Source organism: Lampetra fluviatilis, chromosome 69 (assembly GCF_964198595.1).
Source record: "Lampetra fluviatilis chromosome 69, kcLamFluv1.1, whole genome shotgun sequence".
Taxonomy (NCBI): Eukaryota; Metazoa; Chordata; class Hyperoartia; order Petromyzontiformes; family Petromyzontidae; genus Lampetra; species Lampetra fluviatilis.
The window spans coordinates 1,604,196-1,626,958 of record NC_136343.1 but is presented as its reverse complement, the minus strand read 5'-3'; the positions used below and the strand labels follow the sequence as shown (position 1 = coordinate 1,626,958).

General features: G+C 47.0%; 1 protein-coding gene and 1 pseudogene across 1 annotated transcript; both read right to left on the bottom strand.

Annotated features, from left to right (window-relative positions):
* The window catches only part of LOC144952664 (E3 ubiquitin-protein ligase TRIM62-like), a 262,485-nt pseudogene that overhangs the window by 117,784 nt on the left and 121,938 nt on the right, over positions 1 to 22,763 (bottom strand).
* LOC144952666 (E3 ubiquitin/ISG15 ligase TRIM25-like) lies at positions 1,381 to 18,237 on the bottom strand. The gene is made up of 7 exons (XM_078883140.1): positions 17,671 to 18,237; positions 10,127 to 10,222; positions 9,000 to 9,233; positions 4,522 to 4,544; positions 4,066 to 4,160; positions 2,130 to 2,698; positions 1,381 to 1,392 (listed from the first exon to the last, which is right to left on the bottom strand). The coding sequence occupies exons 1-7, from the start codon at positions 18,235 to 18,237 to the stop codon at positions 1,381 to 1,383; spliced, it is 1,596 nt and encodes a 531-aa protein (XP_078739266.1).

Here is a 22,763-nt window from a genome sequence, read left to right as displayed (position 1 = left end):
CGAGTATTTAACGCTATAAAAAGTCTATAAAAGCATATTAAAAGTTTAATATGTATATTTACACATTAAAAATAACGTAGATATGTAGCTTACATGATTCTAAATACAAGTGTGTAATCTTCTTGGTTCTTTCGGTAAAGTCACGTAGAAGGGAAGTAATAAAATAATAAAAATAAAACATAATAAAATAATTCTCACGACGTTTCGGCCACAACACAAGTATTTTCCTAATGTAGTTTGCGTCGTGACGTCACCACTTGCTCGCCCGCCCGCCAGGCAGGCAGCCAGGAATCCAGCAAAACGTATTAACATATACGTACAGTAATGGTTATAATCACAATGCAACATCTGGGCTGTTCGTGAGCCTTGGTTTAAGTAAAGCCTGACTGCTGCTGATGAGACACTGATTGTTGAAACCGGTCCAGAGTGTTGCTTGCGTTGAACCAAATGCCGCTTCTATTAGGCACTCCCAGAAGGCCGTGCCTGCGACTGATGGGATGAGTTAAACGTTGCGTGGTGTTTATTATGTCTTAAATGTTTCATGTGGAGATAAAGGATTTCTGAAGGAGGGGGGTGATGTTGATGGCGATGATGATAGTAATGGTGATGGTCATGAAGGTGTTAGTGGTGGAAATAATGGTGAAATGGTGATGAGGGTGATTGTGGTATTCACGGTGATGATAGTGATGGATGTGATAATGGTGATGATTATGGTGTTTTTTGTGGTATTGATGACCATGATGGTAATGATGGTGATTATTGTGATGATTATGGTGTTTTTTGTGGTATTGATGATGATGACGTTGATCATGGTGATGATTGTGTTTATTTCGATGACTATGGTGGTTTTTGTGGTATTGATGATGGTAATGATTTTAATGATTGTGATTATTGTGAAGATGATGGTGATCATGATGGTGGTAATGATGATGATGGTGATGATTGTGGCAGTGGTGGTGGTGATGATGATGGTGACGGTGGTGATGATTGTTATGGTGATGATGATGGTGATGGATGTGACTATGGTGGTTTTTTGGTGGTTGATGGTGGTGATCGTGATCGTGGTGATGATGGGCATAATGATGTTGATTATGTTGGTGATAGATGATTAGAGGCCGACCGAAATTCGGTTTCGGCGCCGAAAGTTGGCAAATGGCCTCTTTTAGCATACTTTCGGTTTTGGCCGAAAGCCAATTTTTTAAATTTCGGTTTACTTTTGGTTTCGGCCGAAAGTAAATTTTTAACTTTAGGTATGGTTTCGGTTTCGGCCGAAACTGATATTGACTTTCGGTCGTCAACCGAAGATCTATTTTTAGAATATAACGCTAGTGCTACGTCTATCTCTCTGCCTATCGGCCGGTCAGTCGGCGCTAGGCAATCCTATGCGATAGGCTGCAAACACACACACGTCAGCAGCAGCTTGGGAGCGAGGTTACAGCCGCAACCATGGTCTGCTAATGTCAACAGACGGCAGCCTGCATCTGCATCCGTGGGTGGAGTCTCTTTGGCGGGACGACAACAATGTGCCTCTGTTGTCTGTTCCCAGCCGCCTGCCCACCTTGGCATGCGTTGCGTTCGCTTCAGTCTATGCGCGTGTTAATACCGAGATTGGAAGTCTGACAATATTGATATTCAGTTAGTTAATCGTTCTGTAGTGAATTAGTGATAACGAAATTACTAATCTGAGTGAAGTAGAAAATTGAAGTTAATGAACGGAGCAGTTAATCACCGTGAAAATGTCGAAACATGCGGTGTGGGATTACTTCACTAAAGTAGTTTCTGATGCAAGCAAGGCGAAGCAACCTGCTGGGCGAGAATGCAAAAAAACTGGCATTTATTAACTACAACATTCGTTTGTTTGGATATTATTACTAAAGAAGTAACACCTAAAGATTTGATATTTAGCGACTCTTACTGCAGGCTCTGAATGATTAGTTCTAGATTTATTTTTTTATAATAGTAGCATTTCATCATGACATACAGTATTTCATGAATCTTGTGTTCGGTAACTTTGTTTATATACCTTTCTGTTTCGGTCTCGGCCGAAAGTGTAGTTAAACTTTCGGTTTCGGCTTCGGTTCTATCCTCACCCTCACCTTAACTCTTACTCCGTTCCTCCTTCCCCTCACTCTCGCTTCGCCCTCTTTCTGAACATCCCCCCCTCTCAGATTCACAATCGTCAATCGATCATTACAATACACTACCCACATCGCAGGGTGGAGAGGCTGCAAGAATCTCTGCCGAACCTCGTGGATCACCTCCATGGAGTCGGCGCGGTAAAACGCCAGGAGCCCCCCCTCCCAGTGCAGGTGAAGCCCGATTCTGCGGTGGGAAGCGGCCCCCCTCACCGACAGTGCAGTATTCACTCCACCATGAACCACTGAGAAGTTGTTGCCACATTTCTCTAAACACCAGGATGAGTCGCTCCCTCCCAGCTGCTGTGCAGCACGATCCCCTTTCCGTGGGATCGTCCCGTACGCGACTCCAACCCGACACCACTGCGCGTCCCCCACGTCCACCTCCCAGTAGTGGTGGCCCGACGAGAAGCTCTCACAGCACAGGGCTTGTGACCAATCAAACCGGTGTGGGTGATCAGGGCGACCCTGGGAGATACTGGTCCACGTCATCGTCCTGAGATTCGAGGAGATTTGGAGTTGGCTATGAGCTGAGTTTGTGTCCAGAGTCGGTGAGCGTCCATCTGTGACAACAGCAATGACAGCACCACTACAGCACACCGTCATCACCATTATTCACCATCAACATTACCATCACCAACCATCATCTTCACCATCAACAATAACATCACAAACATCACCATCACCAAGCATCCTCACCATCAATATCATCAATGACAACATAAACATCACCATCACCACCATCATCAACACTACGAACATCAACATCACTATCGCAATAAGCAAAATAACAACAATCATCACCACCACTAGCACCATTACAAACAATCACGACCACCATCATCACTACCAATACAATTATCCCCATCACGACCATCTTCATCACTATCACCAACATCACCAACACGACCATCATCATTATAACCATTACAACGACCATCAAAACCATCATGACCACCATCACTACCATGCCCATCATCACCAATATCATCAGTACTACCATCAGCGCCATCAGCAAAACCATCACCGCCTATATTATCACCAATGTCATCATCATTACCATCACCACGACCATCACTGCCATCACCACGACCAACACCATCACCAAACCCATTACCATTCTCATCACTCACATTATCACTAACATCAGCATCATTACCACCATCTTCATCACGACCACTATCACCATCATTATGACCAGAAAACCAGCATCAGGAACTCATTTGAGGATGAAACTGCCTAGCAGAGGCCCAGGACTGGATCAGATATCACCTGCCATTGATGTTAACCATGGCTGGTAATTATAATCAAACACGGGTAACTGGGTTCCTAGTGCAGTGTGCTAACCACGATGCCACCGCTTCCCCCATGCACAAATGCACAGACACATTCACAGGCTCACACTCCATCTCAACATCACAATTACCTCTGACTCGTAATGCTGATTATTTACCCAAGAACACCACACTGAGTCTCATGGCTCTGTTCAGTAGGGTCCAGGAATGGGATGTGAATAAAGACAGAGATCTTCTTTGTAGCCTTCACAGACTATTGGGACAAGTGCTGTCCGTGTTTCTCTATGAAGACTGGCATGGCACACGAGGTGGGTGGCCAGCACCACGCCCGACCGCCTTTGTTTCACGAGTAGCGATTTTGTTTACACACCGCATCAGGTTCCAGGATGTAAACAGAAAAATATCCCCCGTGTAGCCTTTTCAGACTGTGGGGGCAAATCAGCACCGTTGAAGGTTGACATGACACACGAGGGGGTGGGTGGCCAGCACTACGCCTGGTCGCCTTTGTCTCTCTAGTGGTGATGTTTATAAACTACAGGTAAATATTTGAGGCTAAGTCGACCTCGTGCACACACACGGGGATCATTTATTGTCAAGATGGCCCCATCACCCATGATTCACACTGAAGAACTCACACAAGCGTTTGACTTCAGTTGTCTCCAGGACTTTAAGTGAGGCAATATCCTCTTGACAGGGAGTTGAGGGTGGAGCTGCTGTAACCCTCCCTGTCCTGTGAGAGCAGATCAGATATGGCTGCTGTCTCACATAGAGCATCGTCACTTACAGCTCCATCACATAGACACTCATCAAACAAAGCCTCATCACTCATCTCACAATTACAGAATCACAAATAATTACTATTATCACATACAGTATCACCACACACAGCATAACCACACAGCACACAGCATCATCACCACACAGCATCACCACACAGCATTACTATTACCACACATAGCATCATCACATACAGCATCATCACACAGCATTACCACACACAGCATCCCCACACACAGCCAGTGTATCACAGCCCGCACCCCACACAGTCCCATGTTGTCGTGTGTCGAGTCGTGAGTGATAGTCGTGTGTACCTGCGTGTCTCCTCCAGGTGCCCCTATGGGAGAGAGAGAGAGATGCATATTCTTAGTTAAGATAGGGTCAGACCAGCTAGTTGTGCCAGGCTCAACATCCCTGGTGAGTCGGTACAGTCAGCAGCTGCCAACGCCGAACCCCGGACAGCAGTTAACTAACCCGGAAAACTCAGCTTGTCTGAGCCTGGGCATATGGAACTCCTGGTGGAGGAAATTCCACCAGAAAGGGTCTTTGGACATTCCACTGCAACCAGGACCATCTCCAGTCGTCTTGACTACGTCTTGCCACTGGGTACAGATGGGGCTGGTCGAGAGAGTGAGGTTGACGCTGTGCAAATGACCCTCACTTAAATCCAAGTTCTCTGCGCAAGTCATGGCACTTTTTTACCATCGTCATTATCCAAGTCCTGTGGCGATGGGTGAGCGACGAAGCAGCAGGCACGGATATTCTGGAAGCTGTAGCCGCAAACCTGCATGCAGGCGGCTCAGGGTATTGGTCGTTCTCTCACTAGACCGAAGCAGCAGTAAAGTCCGGCAGCACCCTGAGCGACTGAGCAGCCCTATTCAGGATCACACTGCTCACCTTCGTAGTGAGGAAATGGTTAGAAATGGTACCCTAAACATTGTCTGCTTCAAATCATCCTGGCCAGCCTACTGCAGCTGGCGGGATCCTATACCTGTGGTCGAAAAACAAATAAAATGATAAAGACCAATGTGATACCACTCACTGTTGGCGCCTGGATTGTGTGCACTTTGATGGACACATCCAGATCAAAAAAACCCGAGAGACACACCGTCCTCGTGGGCAGAGAGCGAGCAAGATACAATGTGGATGTTGCTGCCCTTAGTGAGACCCGACTGTCCAATCCTGGACAGGTGACTGAAGTGGGTGTAGGTTACACATTCTTCCGGAGCGGACGCGGCCAGGAGGAGAGAAGTGATGCTGGTGTTGGTTTTGCAGTAAAAAAACAACTGGTCAACCAACTGGCAAGCCTACCCAAGGGTATAATCGACCGTTTAATGACCCTAAAGTCTACCTATTGGGTAGAAAATAGGCCACCATCATCAATGCCTATGCCCCTACCATGACCAACTCTGACGAGATCAAATCCAAGTTTTATAATGACCTGGAAGTCATTATTGCTGCCACAGCCAGCACTGATAAACTCCTGATATTTTGTGACTTTAATGCCAGAGTAATAAGTGACCATCAATCATGGAATGGAGTCATAGGTGAATATGGCATTGGAAAAAGGTAACAGCAACGGCCTTCTGCTGCTGAAAACATGCTCTGAATTTGACCTGCTCATCTCCAACACGATATTCCAACTACCAAAGCGCAAGAAAACTTCATGGATGCATCCTCGTTCACACCACTGGCACTTGATTTGCTACGTCATCATGAGGAGGAGCGACCAGCACAATGTCAGGGTGACCAAGGCAATGTGTGGTGCTGAATGTTGGACTGACCATGGTCTCATCATCTCCAAACTTAACATCCGGATTAAGCCTCCCAGACGCCCACAAGGAAAAAGACGTGTCAAGCATCTTAACATCACTCGCCTACAACAGGAACACACTAGACTGGCCTTTGTTGAGGCTCTAGACCATCACCTGGAGTCTGTAAGCTTCGAGCATACAGATGCTGAGGCAGACTGGACTGCTCTCAAGACCGTGCTGCATTCTACAGCCCTTGAATCACTTGGTGTTCCCATACGTGCACATCAAGATTGGTTTGATGAGAACGATGCAGAAATCTAAGCACTCCTTGACGGAAAACATTGCCTGCATGAAGCCTATCTGAATGACAACAACTCAAACTTAAAGAAAACTGCCTTCCTCAACATTTGCAGGGTTGTCCAGCGGAGACTCAGTCATGCAAGCCACCTGGCTGTGCGCAAAAGCTGAGGAGATTCAGTCCTACGCTGACAGCAACAACACCAAGTGCCTCTATGATGCACTTAAGCAGGGCTATGGTCCGCAAAACTCAGGAACTTTACCTCTTCTGAATGCGGATGGAACAACACTCCTCACAGAGAAGGACAAAATACTTGCAAGGTGGGCTGAACACTTCAGTGCAATCCTCAACCAGCCATCATGCATAAATGAGGAGGCAATTGCGAGACTGCCTAAAATTGAAATAAAGCAGTCCCTTGCTGTGGCAGCAAATTTTCTTGCTGTGGATTTCACACCTGATGATGATTGCTTGTGTTGCAGTCGAAATGTCCTGATAATTTTTTATTGTTTTATATTTATATTGTTTTGTTGCTTCCCTTCTACGTGACTTTACCGAAAGAACCAAGCATATAATATCAGTCCCTTTCTGTTCTATTCAACCATTGAGGAAACCAGCAAAGCCATGTCTCCTCTCATCAGGCAAAGCTCTGGTGTCTGATGCCATTCCAATGGAAATCTACAAGGCTTGGAGGGCCTCGCTTAGCCGAGAAACTGACCAACCTCTTCCAGTCTCTATGGAAATTAGAAGCCGTTCCCTAGGAGTTCAAGGATGCCTCTATAATCCATCTCTATAAGAGGGAAAGGCGATCGGCAGACCTGCGATCACCATAGAGGTATCTCCATACTATCAATCGCTGGCAAAACCTTTGCAAGTATCCTTCTGACGGTGGGCTATTCAATCTGCAGAGGATGCAAGCCAAAACTAGAGTGGAGGAAGTCACTATTCGAGAACTTTTGTTTGCTGATGACTGTGCTCTGGCTGCTGGCTCAAATAAAGATCTACAGGACAGTATGGACCACTTCTCCTCAGCTTGTAACAACTTCGGCCCAACAATCAGCACAAAGAAGACTGAAGTGCTATACCAACCTGCTCCTGGGAAACCCTACACTTAGCCCACCATCTTTGTGAATGGGCAAAAGCTTTCAGCCATTGACAAGTTTACTTACCTTGGTAGCACTCTGTCTCGCGCTGTGCACATAGATTATGAAGTTAACATCAGGATTGTCATGGCCAGTGCAGCCCTTGGACGTCTACGTGACTCGGTATGGGAAAGGAGTGGCATCAAGCAGGAGACAAAACTGAAGGTCTACCAGGCTGTTGTCTTACCAACTCTTCTATATGGGTGCGAAGCCTGGACAGTCTACCAGCGCCATGTCAAGAAATTGAACCGTCTCCACTTGAGCTGTCTGAGGAAACTGCTGAGGATCAAGTGGCAAGACAGAATCCCTGACCACGGAAGTCCTCGGCAAGGCCAATATCTCCAGCATCCACACCTTGCTTATAAAGGAACAGCTTAGATGGACTGGCCACGTGACCAGATGCCCTGCGCGAGACTGCCAAAACAAGTCTTCTTTGGCGAGCTGTAGAATGGCAAGCGAGCGCAAGGTGGCCCCAAAAAGCGCTACAAGGACACCCTGAAAGCTTCCTTGAATATCTTTGGATTCGACCTGAAAGGCTGTGAACCTCTAGCTCAGGACTGACCTGCCTGGAGAAGAAAAGTACAGGACTGTGCAGTCCTGTGTGAGAGCAGGAGAAGCTCCTGTGCTATCATGAAGAGGCAGTAGTGCAAATCTACCAAGGAAGGACGTGTGGCTGCACCTCATACCTCTACATCCTTCCTGACCTGTCCAGTGTGCCACAGAGAATTCTGGGCTCGGATTGGCGTGTTCAGTCATCTGCGCACTCATCAAAACCCAACGAAATGACAAACGTGCCATGGTCATCATCAACTATGATGGACGAACAAGAAAGAGAGAGAGAGAGACTGTGACTCTACCTAAAATCCCTTGTGATTAGTGGAGTTCCCACTGAAACACCATGGAATATAAACCTGAGAACTATTAGCTTATGACACAACACTGACTTACGGGGCAAATATTTCAGAGTGAGACCGGTTGATATTGATCTGTGTTGAGAGTAACTTAGGACTGGTAATTTCTGGTGTTACAAATGCAAATGGTGCAGGTCTTGTAGAAACGATGTTCAAGACACAATGATATCATTAATAAGTGTATGAGACCGTATTTATTTTAGCATCCCTAATATGAACAATGAAGGTCGCGCATCCAAGTGGAGGTACACGAAGTAAGAAGCAGAAATGACATAGGGTCGTGAGCAGGCGCTAGTGGATTGTTGCATTGCGGCATCTTGAGATGTGGCAACGGCTTGGGGACGCCTTAATCAATAAGTAGATAGATGTTGGCTGATAACAATCACGAATACCGTGTACATTGTTGTTGTGTGGTTTATTTTAAAAGTACAATTCCATTAACATTTAGTTTATATTCACCATTAAACAAACTCAATGGGAATCTGTTGAAGGATGGGAGAGAGAATTCATTTAACTGAGAAAATATGAGCTGGGCTTCCAAATGGAAGCCACTGGAGCTGTGATACGAATCCATGAATGGTGCTGTATTCTCAAGCCTAGTGGATGCAAACTCTCATTCAGGAGCCTCCCTCTCCTGCTGCTGGTGAGAGGGCTCTGTACCAATAGCAAAACTGGAGACTCATGGCTCACCTGCAGGAACGCAAGCGAGTCCCTTTCCTGTGCTAGGGCCTCCAGGCGAGTGGCTGCTGCCTGGAGCTCGCTGATCTCGCGCTGGTAGTGAGCGATCTTCTTCTCAATCTGGGAGAGCTGCTGGCGCCCTTTCTGCTCCGCTTGCTCTAAAGCCGCCTTCTCCTCCGCATCTAACGCTGCTCTCGTGCGGGCGAATCTGACCGAAATTGAGGCCTTTTCATCTGTCATGGACCCCTGCAAAGATAAATAAATGCCACCTCTATTCATTAAATATGTCTGGTTCTTTGTAAAATGACATTCAGGTCGGTGTGACTCGAGTGCAGCTGTGAAGGTGTGCAGACAGTGATACGAGTCTGCAGCACTGAAGCCTCCTTCTTCCTCTGCCTCCGATAATGCCGCTGTGCATTTTCACTACAACACAATTCGCCATAACAGGTGGGGGCTGTGAGGCATTGAAATCAAAGACCATCGTGAGTACATTTAGCGTCTGTGCCATTCTCATTGCGCAAGGCAATGATGATTACGCTTTGTTTACTTTCGCATAAAGCAAAGGGAAATCTTTAATTTATTTGATGAAGGGAAATCTGTAATTTCCCTTCATCAAATACATCCTCAATGAGTCTCTTTTCAATAAAATATTGAAATGGGACGATAGGCCAATTCCTCTTTAAATTAGTGTTTGATTGTGAGAACAAACCCACTACAGATGTATCAATGAAAAGAGGGGATCATGAACCCACTTGATATACTGCCACCTGGCCAACCCAAATCCGAACTTGTTTCAGTATTATGGTGTACAACAGTCTATGTGTGATCCACCAATTTTGCCACCAGAGTATTGGATAAGAGGTATTTACTACCTCATCTGAGCAATATTGCTAACGGATGTTGAAGTGGTTAGTTGTATGCAGATATGGGAATTTTTAATTTACACCACTGAATCAGTTCCTTATTGGAGATGAGAGCCACCTCTTTGCTCGTCTGAGCATTGAGGCACATTGACCGTTGTGTCTTTAGTCCCACGGTGTGTTCAAAGCCAATGGAAGTCCACGTTAATGAATGGGGCTGTCCATCCATCACAAAACCTATTCAGGGTGAAGTGACAGGGTCCGGCCCTGACGCGGTACCTGCACGTCCCTGCGAGCGGCCTCCATCTGCTTCACGGACTCCTGCACCTCCTTCCTCTTCTCCTCCACCGCCCGCGTCTCATCTCCCACTTGTTTCTGTGAGAAAGGTCACCAGGGAAGACTCCACTCACTCTATAACGGCCCCCTCTCACCTCCACTCCACTTGGACCCCTCTACAGTGCCGGTCCCAGCTCTAGTCGCCCCGTGCAGTCATGGAGGCCGGGGGGAAGAACACTGCATGGAACTGTTTTTACGAGGAGATCAAATGCCTCCTTGAGCTCTGCTCAGATTTCACAGAGCTTGAGTGCAGGACCCACTCACTCTGCACTGCAGAGGTTCACTTCACGTACATTCACTACCATTGGAGATTCACTGTCATGGTACTGATATTGTTCCCCCCATAATTTGACATGGTAAACTTGCTAATAAAACGTGCATTTTCTTAGTTAAGATACATTTATGAGATCGTATATGATTTTAATATATTTCATTTTGAAATAAAAGGAAAATCCAGCCTTTATGTCAATACACTGCTGGATAGAGCCTATCCACTATGTATCCATCGTGGGGATTGTTTTGCCATAAACTTCCACCAATTTCATCGTTTTACAGCAACTCCTTCTGCAAGTTCCCAAAGGATTAAGATTCACTTAGGGTCCAAGCACTAAATAACTCCTGCAGCATTCCCTAAAACGTAGCCCTGAATGTGCTTGTGTCAAAACGCCAGGAGGATGGATATACAAGCACTACAGTGATATCTACTGCAGTCAGTAGTTATGAATGTAATCTCGGTAGCTACGACTGAAGAGTCAAGAGATACGACTATAGAGACAGCAACTACTACTGTAGACTATGGGAACCTCATTTGCCTGTAAAAATTATGATAATTGTTTTTTTACCCTTCTATCTGGCAACAAAACTGACACCTTTTTACAAGGAGGCATGTTTGCATGGACTGCAATACCTGCAGTCATAATACAAACAAAATAACATAACTCTGATAATGTGCACTGTCCTTGAAGTTGATTGGTCCACATCCGAGACAGCTTTGCTTAGAGCCTATACAAACATGACTCCTTGTAAAAAGGTGTCAGTTTTGTTGCCAGATAGAAGGGTAAAAAAAACAATTATCATACTACTGTAGAGTCGGTAGATACTACTGTAAACTCAGTAGATACTACTATAGAGTCAATGTATACTTTTGAAGAGTCAAATGTTACTGCTTTAGAGTGGGCAGATACTTCTGTAGAGTCAGTAGTTACTACTATAAAGTCGCAAGATACTATTATAAAGTCGGTAGTTACTACTATAGAGTCAGTAGGTACTACTGTCCAGTCGGTAGATTCTATTATATAGTCAATAGATGCCACTATAGATTCAGCAGATACTACTATATTCATTAGATACTAGTGTAGATTCAGTCGTTCTACTATAAAGTTTGTAGATACTACTATAGAGTCGGTAGATCCCACTATAGAGTCGATAGTTATTACTGTAGAGTCAGTAGGTACGGCTATAGAGTCAGCATATACTGATATAGAGTTAGTAGTTACTACTATAGTCAGTGGATACCAGTAGAGGCAATATATACTACTATAGATTCAGTATATACAACTATAGTCATTAAATACTACTGCAGTATCAGTAGTTACTACTATAGAGTCGGTTGATACTACTGAAATAGGTTCAACTGAGTTGCAAACGTAGACTTTGGAGGCAACACATTCATTCAGTTCCAACACATGGGGTAAATTCCTCTTAACAGAATAACAACCTAAGGTGGTGACCACCCGGCTAACTATGCTAGTTACCACGTAACTGTTACGACAGACCCGGGACCATAACATCTGTCTGGGTCCACGTCCAGGAAGACTTGTTGAACTGAGATCGTAGACAAAGGGTTTCTTTCCCGAGATGAACAACCCTGGCCCCTCTCAGAAACAGGCTTATATTCTCTGTGGCGTGGCTGGTTTCGTCATTGGCCACGTCCACCTTCCAGAATACTCGGGAAGGATCTGGGTCCCAATCACGTGACCCCCCTAGACCCCTCTTGGGGCCCCTCTGTCAACTTAACCGGTCACGTGTCCTCCCGGGTCAACAAGAGTGCGATGGCCTCACACAATCTTATCCTTCGGTCGGCACCCACACACCCTGTCCTGTAGGGCCGGCACTGCACTTACGGCCTGGTGCCATCCAGCACTTTTATGCAGCGCACACCATGCCCCTCTAGGGCCGGTACAACACCCACAACATGGTGGCATCCAGCGATGTCATTACACTACTATAGAGTCAGTAGATACTACTACAAGCATTAGATACTACTGTAGAGTCAGTAGTTACTACTATAGAGTCGATAGTTAATACTATAAGGTCATTAAATACTACTACTACTACAGTCAGTAGATACCACTACAGTCAGTATATACTGCTGCTGATTTAGTATATACGACTATAGAGTGAGCAGATACTGCTATGCAGTCATCAGATACTACTATAGAGTTAGTAGTTACTGCTATAGGCATTGGCTATAGTAGTACTATAGAGTTTGTAGATAATACTGTAGAATCAGTAGATACTACTATACAGGCAGTAGTTATGACTGTAGAGTCCGTGAAGTCTACTGTTGCGAGTTCAACTGAGTTTTAGTCATACTATTAGAGGCAACACATCTATTTAACACCAATAAACAGGGTAACTGCTCCTTAACAGAATGACAACCTATGGTGGTGACCACCAGGCTAACTACACTAATTACAATGTAACTATCTACGACGGACCAGGACCACAGCTCGGGTCCAGGTCCACGTGTTGGCGACTCAGTTCCTTCAAGATGAACAACAATTCCAGCCCCTCTGGGGGACCCGGCTTATATTCTCTGAGGCGTGGCTGGCTCCGCCCTTGGCCCCGACCACCTTCCAGAATCCTCGAGCAGCATCTGGACCCCGACCACGTGACCACCCCTAAGCCCCCACTTGCGGCCCCTTCACAGACTTAACCCGTCACGTGTCTTCTCGGGTCAACCAGTGTGCCATGGCCTTTAGTTACCCTTTTTGTCCTATGGCCGGCACTCCCACACCCCATCCTGTAGGGCTGGCACTGCACACCAAGCATGATGCCATCCAGCGCTATCAATCAGCGCTGACCGAGCCCCTCTAGGGCCGGTACTACACCCACACCGGAGTGGTATCCGCAATGTCAATACACCGCACGCCTTGCCTCTCTAGGGCCGGCACTACACAGTGACATACCGCGATGTCACTACACTACTATAGAGTAGGTAGATACTACTGTCGTCACTAGATTTGACAGTATGGTCAGTAGTTACTACTATAGAGTCGGTGGAAGTTTGGGGATTCTGGGACAAACAGTGGCGAGGGTTCGGATAGGGGAAACTGGACTGGTATTGGTCTGCAAGTCGTTGGCTGTGCCCTGCCTTATGGGCACTGATTTTTTGGGGAGGATGCCCCTCAAAATCCTTATTGACAAAGGGTGCATTGAAATGCCATCGGGACAGCGATTGGCCTTTCTGCAATCCCCTTCTAGGCTGGCAGTGGCTAATGCCACGGTCCAGGCCCTGATGAAGGAATCTGTTACGATTCCACCAGGTGCACAGATACTAGTGCCCTTACGGCTCAGGAAGCATCTGGAATTGGCGAATCCAAAGGAGGGAGTCCTCTTAACCTGGTCTAACATAGCGACTTGGAGTCTCACGTTGTTGGGCGCTCAGACTATTGTCAGAACGTACCAAGAGCCCTTTTCACAGGTGCTAAATGTTGGGCTTGGGGCAGCTGTGGTCCAAACTGGCACAGTGTTGGACCATGCAACTGCTGCACGTTGCGAGGAGACTGACACAGCTGCAGCAGAAGTCGTTGGTGCGGTGGAAAGGGGAGGCAAGTCGGACGAGACATGGATTCACAAATTGTGCTCCAAAAAATCCGATTCGACCCAAGAACAACGGGAAGAGTTGGGTGCTCTATTGCAGGAGTTTGCGGATATTTTTAGCCGGGGAAAATTTGACATTGGCCGCACTTTGTTACTGCAGCACCGCATCAACATGGGGAACGAAGCCCCGATAAGACAGAGTTCATATAGGATGAGCCCCTAAGAGAAGGACCATGTCCGGCAGACAGTTGGCGAGATGTTGACCGCGAACATTATCTCTCCCTCTACCAGCCCGTGGGGTGCTCCCATTGTATTGGTTAAAAAGCAGGGAGGGGAGCCTGCGCTTTTGCATAGATTTCCGGAAACTAAATCAAATTTCCATGGCAGATGCATATCCACTCCCTCAGATAGACGATTCACTGGATGCGTTGTCTGGTGCCCAGTTTTTCTTGACCCTCGATTTCTTATCAGGGTTCTGGCAGCCGCCCCTGGACTAGGAATCCAAACCTAAGACCGCGTTCCAGACGCCCAAAGGGTAGTTCCAATTTAAATGCCTTCCTATGGGGCTGCATTCGGCTCCAGCCAAGTTTCAAAGGCTGAAGGAATTGGTCTTGGCAGGTCTGCGATGGGATTCGTGCTACATTTATCTGATGTCATCGTGTTTGGACGCACGTTCAAAGAGCACTTGCTGCAATTATGGTCAGTGTTTGTCAGAGTGTGGGTGGCCAATCTTAAATTAAAACCGCAAAAAGTACAACCTCTCACAAACATCTGTGAGGTATTTGGGCCATATTGTTAGCACATCCGGGATAGCCATGGACCCTAACAAAATGGAGGCCTGCCGTCTGTTCTGGACAAAGACGTGAGTGACACAGGCATAGGAGCTGTCCTGTCCCATGTTAAGAATGGAGTGGAGAGGGTAGCTGCATATGGCAGCCGCGTCCTGTCCACCGTAGAACAGGGGTACGTTGTCACACACAGGGAACTCTTGGCCATGGTGTACTTTGTACAACAGTACAGGCCTTATCTCTATGGAAGGGATTTTGTTATTCGCATGGATCACGCGGCCCTTCAGTACCCCCTGCAAGTGGACCAACCTTCCGGCCAGATCTCACGTTGGCTGGAAATACTTCAGGAGTATTCGTTCCGAGTGACATACCATTAAGGGGTGCAGCATTGTAACGCTGACGTGTTGTCCCACCTGCCCCTGGGGGTGGGTTGTGCGTGTTTGTCGGGTGCGGGTCGATGTAAACCTCCGGTGGCGGGGTCTCCGGCCATAATAGCGGTGCTCAATGAGGGGGAGCCTGCCAAGGTGGTCGCGCCGGGGGACAGCACTTTCAATCTCACGAGCGGCGAGTTGGGGCGGTTGGAAATGGAGGATGTATCCCTTATGGCGTTGTGGAGTCGCGCTGAGTTGGGGCATAAAGAGTCTACTCCTATGGATGCCCCGCAATCGGTTTTTCAGGGCGGCCTCTTGATGCAGTGGGATGAGGGGCTGCACCATCACCAAATTGTGGCCCCACCCCACTCTGCAGGGCAGATTGACGTGGGTGGTGCAAGAGGATAAAATGTTACACCTTGGGGTGCGGAAGACATTGTTGACCTTGCAGAGCGACTTTTATTGGCCGGGAATGTCGAGTGACATGTACCACTTGGTCAAGGGCTGTACGGACTGCGCGTGCAGAAAGCCGCTGCTAAGGAAGTCCCAGCCTCCGTTGCAGTCCATTTCAGTGTCCCAGATTAACGAGTTGGTCGCGCTCGACATTCTGGGATTTTTCTGGGTCACGCAGAGAGGGAATAATTTATCCTGGTAGGGGTGGAATATTTATCTCGGTGGACGATGGTCTGGCCATTGCCCGACCAATCGGCCGCTTCCATTGCTGATGCATTTTTGAACGGCTACGTAATCATTCATTTAAATTAAAGAAGTGCCTCCAAGTCTTAGAATCTCCGAGTTAGGTCACTACACTACTTTAGAATCACTAGATGCTACTTTAGAGTCAGTTGGTACTACTATAGAGTCACTAGATACTGCTGACTCTATTGTATGAGGGTGTGTAGGTATATATGACTACAAAATAAAAATTAGCTGGGGGGGGGGCGGTTATTAACATTTTTGGAGGGGGGGGGGGGTCGACAATTGTCGGAAACCTATTAGATCAACTATCTACACCGCATTTACTATTACTTTTTGATTCAGGACTTCTGCAAGCCTCTTATAATTTCGTTGATGGACAAATGAACAAATGGAACGCTGGGCTTTCACAATAGCTTAGTATTTGTGTTTGTATATGTTTTTTTTTATAAGAGAAGACAATTTTTGAAATAAAATTTTCCCGCAGACAAAGCTGGGTACTTCCTTTTAGTAAGATACAGTGGTACCCCGGAGATCGAATTTAATTCGTTCCAAAAGGCCATTCGAACACCGAATTAATTTTCCCCATAAGAATTCATGTAAATGACATTAATTAGTTTCAGACACAAGACATCTCTCATTATAAAGCATTTTAACACGAAGTTTACAGTAATTACATGCATAAAAATCATTTAAAAAAACAAGAAACACAATAAATAAATAAATGGGATAAATGAATAAATATATGGAATCAATGAAATAAATTAACATTGAACTTCACTTTACCTGTAGTAAGGATAATGGATGGTGAGGAGGAGGAGGTGGTGGTGTTATTGTTTGGAAGGGAAGTCCCCTTCCATAATAACGTCCGGTAACTGCCCTTCTGGGGTTCTTTCTCTTTTGTGCTTTTCTGCCACTAACTGTGAGTCACTTGAGCTCTTTCTGACTAAAAACTAATTTAAAGAGGTTTGTTTCTGCATCCGTTTCAGGATGTTTCAAAATGACATTGTATTATCATTAAAAAGATGTCTCACTCGGTTGGCTACTGCCTTATCTGGGTGAGAGCTATGCGTTAACTTAGCCTCTCATGGGGTAAAACCTTTGTTTGGGCATGCATCATGACGCTAGCCATACGCGTCTCGGCCATACAGGTTCTTTCAAGTCGCGATTGCCCGTTCGACCTCCGAATTTCGGTCGGTTTCTGGGGCAAAACATGTTCTGAAATATCGTTCGAACACCGATTTGTTCGAGTTCTGGTGCGTTCGATCTCCGAGGCTATACTGTATATAGATTGTTACTTAACATAATATCCAGGAGTAACCCGACTTTACCTCCAACATATACATTATTGGATTAAGTTTATAGAGGTACTGTAAAGCGCACCTGCTCTTGACACATCACAGGACATGGGGATAAATCATGAACAGGGGGACTGAGACTCAGAGGAACACATGGGCACACGTGGAGACACTGAAACTCAGAGGAACACATGGGCACACATGGTGACACTGAGACTCAAAGGGACACGTGGGGATACATGGAGACACTGAGACTCAGGGAGACACGTGGGGACACTGCATGTATGTGGAATGTTGTCCATGTACTATGAATCTATCCTTGAAACACCCGTTTGAAAAATAAATTGACGGGCATGTAAAATATTAAATTCACTTTAAAATAAGTCTGAGCCACTCGCTGTGGTTTCGTTATAATTAGATGTTGCTGTTGACAGCCCATGACAGAGTTCATCAGCTGATGCTGCGGTATCGTGGGTACTACTCGGTGACTGTGATAACCTCATCCTCACCTTTCGTTTGTCGTGCTCCACCTTCAGAGTGACGAGCTCGTGCCCTCGATGATCCACAGTGACGGTGCAGTCCCTGCAGACGAGGCGTCCATCGCTAACGCAGTAGAAGCGGTACTCGTCTCCGTGCTCCGCGCACCGTCGATTCTCCAGGTTCACACCGGGCGACACCAGGACGTGGTCACGAAACTTTGCCAACTTCTGGTGTGGCGCGACGTGGGTCATACAGAACGACGTCTCACACTTGAGGCAAGTCTTCACTGCGGTCTTCCTGCAATGATCGCAGCAAACAGCAGAAGCAGCAGAATCGGCAGCCATGGGCTCAGCCACTCGCAGCTGCTCGATGAGGTTAGTGAGCGTCACGCTCTTGTTCAGCTTGGGCCTCCGAGGGAAAGTCACTCGGCACTGCGGGCAGGAGAAGGACTCGGCTGCATCCCAGGTGCCTCCCAGGCACTCGAGGCAGAACGAGTGGCCGCATCTCAGCTTGCAGGGGCAGCGGAAGGCGTCCAGGCAGATGGGGCAGGTCAACTCCCCTGGAACCTCCTTACCACTGGGAGCTGCACTCGCCATGGCCCTGTGGCTCCACTCAGAGATAGGCGCTGGCTTGTAGCACAGACAGTCAATGGCTGTAGCTCCGGCAGTATCTAGCTATAGCTCACGCAGTCTCTGGCTGTAGCTCAGGCAGTCGCTGGTGACATCTGAGGCACTAAACTAGGAACAAGCCACGTAAATGTGAGGCAGGTTAAAGTACAAACTCTTTTAGTTTGATTTGCATATCATGAGGCGCGCCCTGAAATGTGTTGACTTTGACCAGGCAGAGATGTTTCGGTGCCAGAAGTAGCTAAATAAAGACTGACTCAGCTCACCTTATCTCAATTTACCTCATTTCAACTAACCTATTGTCAACTCACCTTGTGTCAACTCATCTCATTCTCAACACACTTTTGTGAAGGTTGGTCCATCTTGGACCTAACAAAATTCCGTCTTGTAGTCCATTTAGCTGCTCTCACAATCAACAGCTACCCTCCAATTACACAAACTGACGAGCCCCACCGTCACGTAGAGATGACGTAGGTTGTCCCCATAACAAAGTTGAATTCACCTATCAAGCTCCAAATAATCGTGACCCTTAAAGACGCGAATATAAGAACAGTTGAGCACCAACAAATCCTGGTGCGTCCTTTCCAGACAGTCCAGAAAGGACGTGGGAGTTGCAGTTGAGAAAGTCCCTCCAGTCTAAGTTCCATTCTTAAGTTCAGTCTCAAACAGGTCCATAGGGTTCATTAAGTTTGTCCAAACCATTGGCCAGAAATAATGAGCCTGACACGGTGCACAGCCATGGACTCACTACTCAAAGCAGATGTCCTTCATGGGCACTGCAGGTGTCCTCAACAGTCTGAAACGAAAAGAGCTGCTGCAGGTTTGTGGTTGGGTTTCTCGCACATTCAAAAACACTAATTTGAAGAGGAATTGGCTGAACATCCCAAAACAATATTTGAAAAGTGACTCATTGAGGCTTTACTTGTTGAAGGACAATTTACGCAGATTTCCCTTCGCAGAAAGTGACAGATACAATTTAAAAAGATGGCGACCTCCAGAGCAGTGGCGAGCCTCGCTGCGTCTGTCAACAGCGGTGCTCATCTCAACAATTTATTTAATATTTATAACACACCTTTTCTCAATGTGCTTAACATAGTTAAATCAAAAGGTTAAATATTACAATGATACGTATGATAGGGGCGTATTAAAGGCTGACAAATGGATGACTGCGATAGGGGATACTTAGAGATCATGAAAGAGTAGGGGGAGGGAAGAGGAAAAGTGTGACGGTGGGTAACCAACTCTTGCGTCACTACATGATTACTTCCACCATGGTGATGCCCACGTAGGGTCTCGTGGGGGGGTCCCCTGGTATCCTGGGTTTTTATCGGAGGGACCCCTCATGGGGACGACCCACGGTTTCCCAGTGCCAGGAAATTGGCCGACCCCCGCCAGGCCGAATTGCACTGCGGCCCCGTGGGAACTCACCGAACACAGGGGAATAGGGCCGTGGGGAGAGCAAAACACCCAGCGAGCTGGCTAAAGCTAAAAACCTCAACCAAGAGTTCGGGAGGGAGGACGGGCACGTAAACAATGGGTTCGGAAGCAAGTGGGAGAAAACGACGGGCACGTACACAATGGGTTGTGAAGCAAGTGAGAGCCACACGCCAGGTAGGCGCCCGATTGGCCAGCAGGGTATCGCTCGCTGCCTAGCCCTGCGCGGGTGGAAAGATTGGGCCCAATTGGCTGGGAGGGCAACACAACTTAGCCAGAGATTTTTGAATTGGGAAGAGATAAAAGGAGGGAAGAGGAGAAACGTTGGTCAGTTCTCCTCCAGTCAGCCAGCTACCCAGTCGGACTTCCAGCCGCTAGAGCGTCCGAGAGATGCTGGCGAGTGCAGCTACAACTCGACCCAGGCAAAGACCTCCCGGATCCTCGTCCCTCCAACTCCCATCGCGTCCGTGAGATATCGTGAGTATATGAGAGGGGTGAGGAATAGCGCGAGGGTTCCCCGAGGGTTTGGATTGAGACAGGTGGGACGCTGCTCGCTAGGTATTTTGCTCCGGGTCACGCATGGTTTTTCTTCGGGCGAGCCAGTAATAAACTTTAGCACAGAGCAACGACGCCGTGTGATTTCTGTGTGTGTGAGGCAGCGCGGGTAGTAATTCATTAACTGCGCTTGGGCTCGCCCTGCGTGTTTGCCCAGCGGATTAACGCGCGAATATCATCATCAATCTGATAGTCGTTGTTCCCGGTGCTTGTGTGAACGCGTGCGGGTTTACTCAGCACATTTTACGCAGTGTGTCTGCGTAGCGACACGCGTTTTACGCAGTGTGTCCGCGTAGCGAAGATCGTTTTAGGCAGCGTGTCCGCGAAACGACGATAACGCTCAGTGGTGCAACGCGCGAATATTGACCTCGATTCGATCGTCATGTACCCGGGACTACGCACTTGCCTCCAAGGCAGAAGGAAGCAGATTTTGTGGGAGGGAGCAGATGCGCGGCATATTTATACGGCTATTTTTAGCGTGAGTCGGGGCAGGCAACCTGAGCGGGCACGCGCGCACGCAGCCACCGCAGCAGGTACGGGTGGCTGGGCGTGCACGTGGTGAGCAGCAGGTACGGTTCGTGCGCATGCGCGCAGCCACTGCAGCGTGAGTGGTGGTTTACGCGGGAGAGGGAGTCAGGTTAACACATGGCGGTGGAGAGCCAGCCCCGAGGAAACAAGGTTTTTCAAAAACGTTGGTGCTGCAACGGTAAAATGATTGTCACCTATTTCAATTCTCGTTGTTGAGATAGTTAACAGGCAATTAAATGGATGTCTTAGGTTTCTTGAGTTTGACAGTGGGTTTATGATTTAGCTAAATGTATCACAGATTTTTGCCAATAAGGATTTTACGGATGAACAGGGCAAAATGTAGATTTCGACTTGCATCAAGTAACGTGAGATGGGATTTTAAGTCGAGGTCAAATTGGTGGGTCATGAATGGTACATCCAATACAAATCTAAGATCAGAATGACAAATGGGGTTTATCTTCTTGGTTCTTTCGGTAAAGTCACGTAGAAGGGAAATAATAAAATAAAATAAAAACAACATAATAAAATACTTCTCAAGACGTTTCGGTCACAACGCAAGCAGCCGTCCTCAGGTGAAAACCAGGTCTGTCGGGGAGACAGCGTCTGAATTTCCCTTCTACGTGACTTTACCGAAAGAACCAAGAAGATGAATCCCTGCAGTCACGAAAGCTTTAAATCGAAATTTAAATGGGGTTTAGTCTGTTCAGTGTTACATTAGTAGCCGATCTTGTGGAACAACATTTGTTATTTCAATATTTTTGGACGAGATGTTACCAGGATGTACCTTTTGAAAACATTCTGAGAGGTACCTCTGGAACCATTTTATTTTCCTGCCTGAAAATGTTATATTATTGTGTCGTGTGAGTAGAATATCATGGTCAACAGTATCAAAGGCTTTTGACGAGGCAATGAATAGTACACAGAAGTAGTGGCCTTTATGCAGGTTATTGAAGAAAAACTAATTATCCATCATAGCTGTGGTGGCACAGGAATCCTCCTGGAAACCAGACTCTTTTTTGCGCGGGAGATTGTGAGTTTCAGGTCGCCGTCTATTATTTTTTTCGAACATTGTTGTAATTGTGAACGAACCTTCACGTTGCATTCCCGAGGAGCAAGGCGGTCCATCGTCACACTGTGACCTGCATCTACACCCAAAGGTGGCTTCATCAGAGCTCAACGCTGACCCACGCAGGACACGCCCCCCCCTCCCTCAGACCCCGCCCACCTGCCCTCAGGCCCCACCCACCTGCCGTCAGGCCCCGCCCACCTGCCCTCTGACCCCTGATTTTGGCGGGAAAACAACGTCAGATTGGCGGTGAGACACGGGCTGAGGTAAAAGTTTTACTTCTTGCGTACAGGCACGTGAGGTAAAGTCACTGTGCTGATTACATTTACTGTGCTATGAGGTAGGGAACAGTGGTGTAAGGTTACAACTTGTCCAGATAGAGTTACGTGATTAAGAATGTAACACAACTCTGTAGCATTCTGAGGTAAATCTTTAATAACGTATTTTGGATTTAAGCTGCGAATGTTAACATTTATAGTAACACTAGCAGAAGTACCCGGCGTTGCCCGGGTGAAAAATATTTTTCTTAATAACCTTACATATATATACAGATACTAAGGTATTGTCAAAGCCCACCGGGCTTTGACAATACTCACCACTCACGCTCACCACTCACCCTCTCTGTCTCCACTCACCCTCACCCTAACCACTCACCCTCACTACTCACTAATCACCCTCACCACTCACCACTCATCCTCACAACTCATTACTCACCTTCACCACTCACCTTCACCACTGAACCTCACCACTCACCCTCACCACTCATCCCCACCACTCACCCCTAACCACTCACCCTCACTACTCACCTACACCACTTACCCTCACCACTCACTATTCACCACTCACCCTCACCACTCACCCTTACTACTCACCACTCAACCTCACTCTTCGTCACCACTCACCATCACCACTC